The sequence below is a fragment of the Polistes fuscatus genome, unplaced genomic scaffold (genome assembly GCF_010416935.1).
Source record: "Polistes fuscatus isolate 324 unplaced genomic scaffold, CU_Pfus_HIC Scaffold103, whole genome shotgun sequence".
NCBI lineage: Eukaryota > Metazoa > Arthropoda > Insecta > Hymenoptera > Vespidae > Polistes > Polistes fuscatus.
In genome coordinates, this window is record NW_025113002.1 from 62747 (window position 1) to 64549 (window position 1803).

General features: G+C 29.3%; 1 protein-coding gene across 1 annotated transcript; it reads right to left on the minus strand.

Annotated features, from left to right (window-relative positions):
• Window positions 1-140: 140 nt before the first annotated feature.
• LOC122526163 (cAMP-dependent protein kinase catalytic subunit-like) lies at window positions 141-770 on the minus strand (the record flags this gene model as incomplete). The annotated part of the gene is given in 1 exon segment (XM_043649374.1): window positions 141-770. A coding segment is annotated over 1 exon segment (608 nt), but the record flags the coding sequence as incomplete, so codon positions are not given.
• Between the last annotated feature and the right edge of the window lie 1033 nt (window positions 771-1803).

The following is a 1803-nucleotide window of genomic DNA, read 5'->3' on the forward strand; positions in this document are numbered from 1 at the left end:
CTCAACTCAACTCGACTCAACTCAAGTTGCAACTTTCAACTTCCAACTATCCCTATCTCTATCCAATCCTCTTGAAAGAAAAAAAAAAGGTTAAACCCACAGTTAGATTTATGTAAGACGTGTTTTATAAGTTCGTTTACCTCTTAAGACTGGCATGCTTTGCACCGTTGAGAATTTTGTTCTTCCGATCGCTACCAACTGTACTAGCATCACTGTCGATGCTGTACAAACTGTCGTCCTTCGTGACCCTAGACGAATTGTGAAGGGTCGATTTTTTGGCCACCAAGGTACCGTTGTGTTTCGGACTTTCCGAAGACAAGGAGTGTTGAATCTGATGTTGCTGTTGTTGTTGTTGATGTTGATGTTGAAATTGAGTTTGATAATGACGATCCATCGAACTTGGTTGTTGTTGTTGATTTTGATGTTGATGTTGATCCTCGATTTTGTTAGACACTATCATCGTTCTAATACTTCCGTCTACAAATTTTTTCGGTGAGGTCGATATTGCTATTGTTGAGGCCGTTGTTTTTTGCCGAATTGTTTGTGGTAGTTGCTGTTGATGATGGTTTTGGATTTGTTGTTGTTGTTGTAGGTGTTGTTGTTGTTGTTGTTGTTGATATTGGTCTCGTGGATTTTTGTGAAGCCTGCTGCTGCTGGTGTTCCGATAATTTCCTTGGGTTTTTTGATGATTTTGATTCGGTTCTCCAGGCGGTGGTTTGTCCTCCGTTGGTAACATGTACGACAACATTGTCCTTTGGACTTTCGTCTGTTAACAAAAATTATTTATGATTTTATTTTTTTTTTTTGTAAATAAGATAGACAAATATTTTTATATATGTTTGATAATTAATTGTTCGTATTTTTGTTTGCGATTTAATAATTGAAATAGTAATTGTTTGATTCACTTTTATGGAATATAAAATATTTTGCAAATATTTATATTCACAATGTTTGTTTTGGATTTTCATTTAATTTTATTCTTACTCTCGATAAATAATATTTCATCTCGTAAACAAATAGGAACATTTTATTTTCCGGTTAAATAATTTTTATCATAAAATTGTGTGTGCAATATTTTTGTGTGTATAAAGAATAAAATTTAATTTCTACATATTTCTATTTATAGTATTCAAATATTTATCCGATGATTATTTTGGATTTTTATTTAATTTTATTCTTACTCTCGATAAATAATATTCCATCTCGTAAACAAATAGGAAAATTTATATTTTTTTCGTTAAATAAATATTTAATCCTAATATTTAATAAAATTTAATCCTATAAAATTGCAATATTACTTTTATAAAAAATAAAATTAATTAATTCAACATATTTCAATTCTTAATAATATTCAAACATTTTATTCAAAAATCATTTCCTTTCCTTATTGTATTATTTTTAATCGAGTATCATATTATTAAAACAATTGTTGCGTTTATTTATAAATTGTTAACAATATAATACAAATTGACGACAATCAATTTCTTTCAACATCTCAAATCTTTTTCAATTTGGCATCGTTACAGTTAAGACAAAGTTTTAGTACTCATACGTACGATTAATAAAACGTAAGTTTGTAAGTCTTGCCAAGTTGAATACGAACACTCTTCATGTTAAATGCAACTGCATTGTCTAAACGTCGTAATAGTGCATTCGTGCAGTGAAAAGATCGTGCAATGAAAAGGTCGTGACGACACAACGCGATTATTATTATTATTTATACAAATCAAATGTTGATCATGTATGAAATGTTAACAAGCAAAAATTATTTAAATTTTTCTATTATACAATTTTATTTTATTT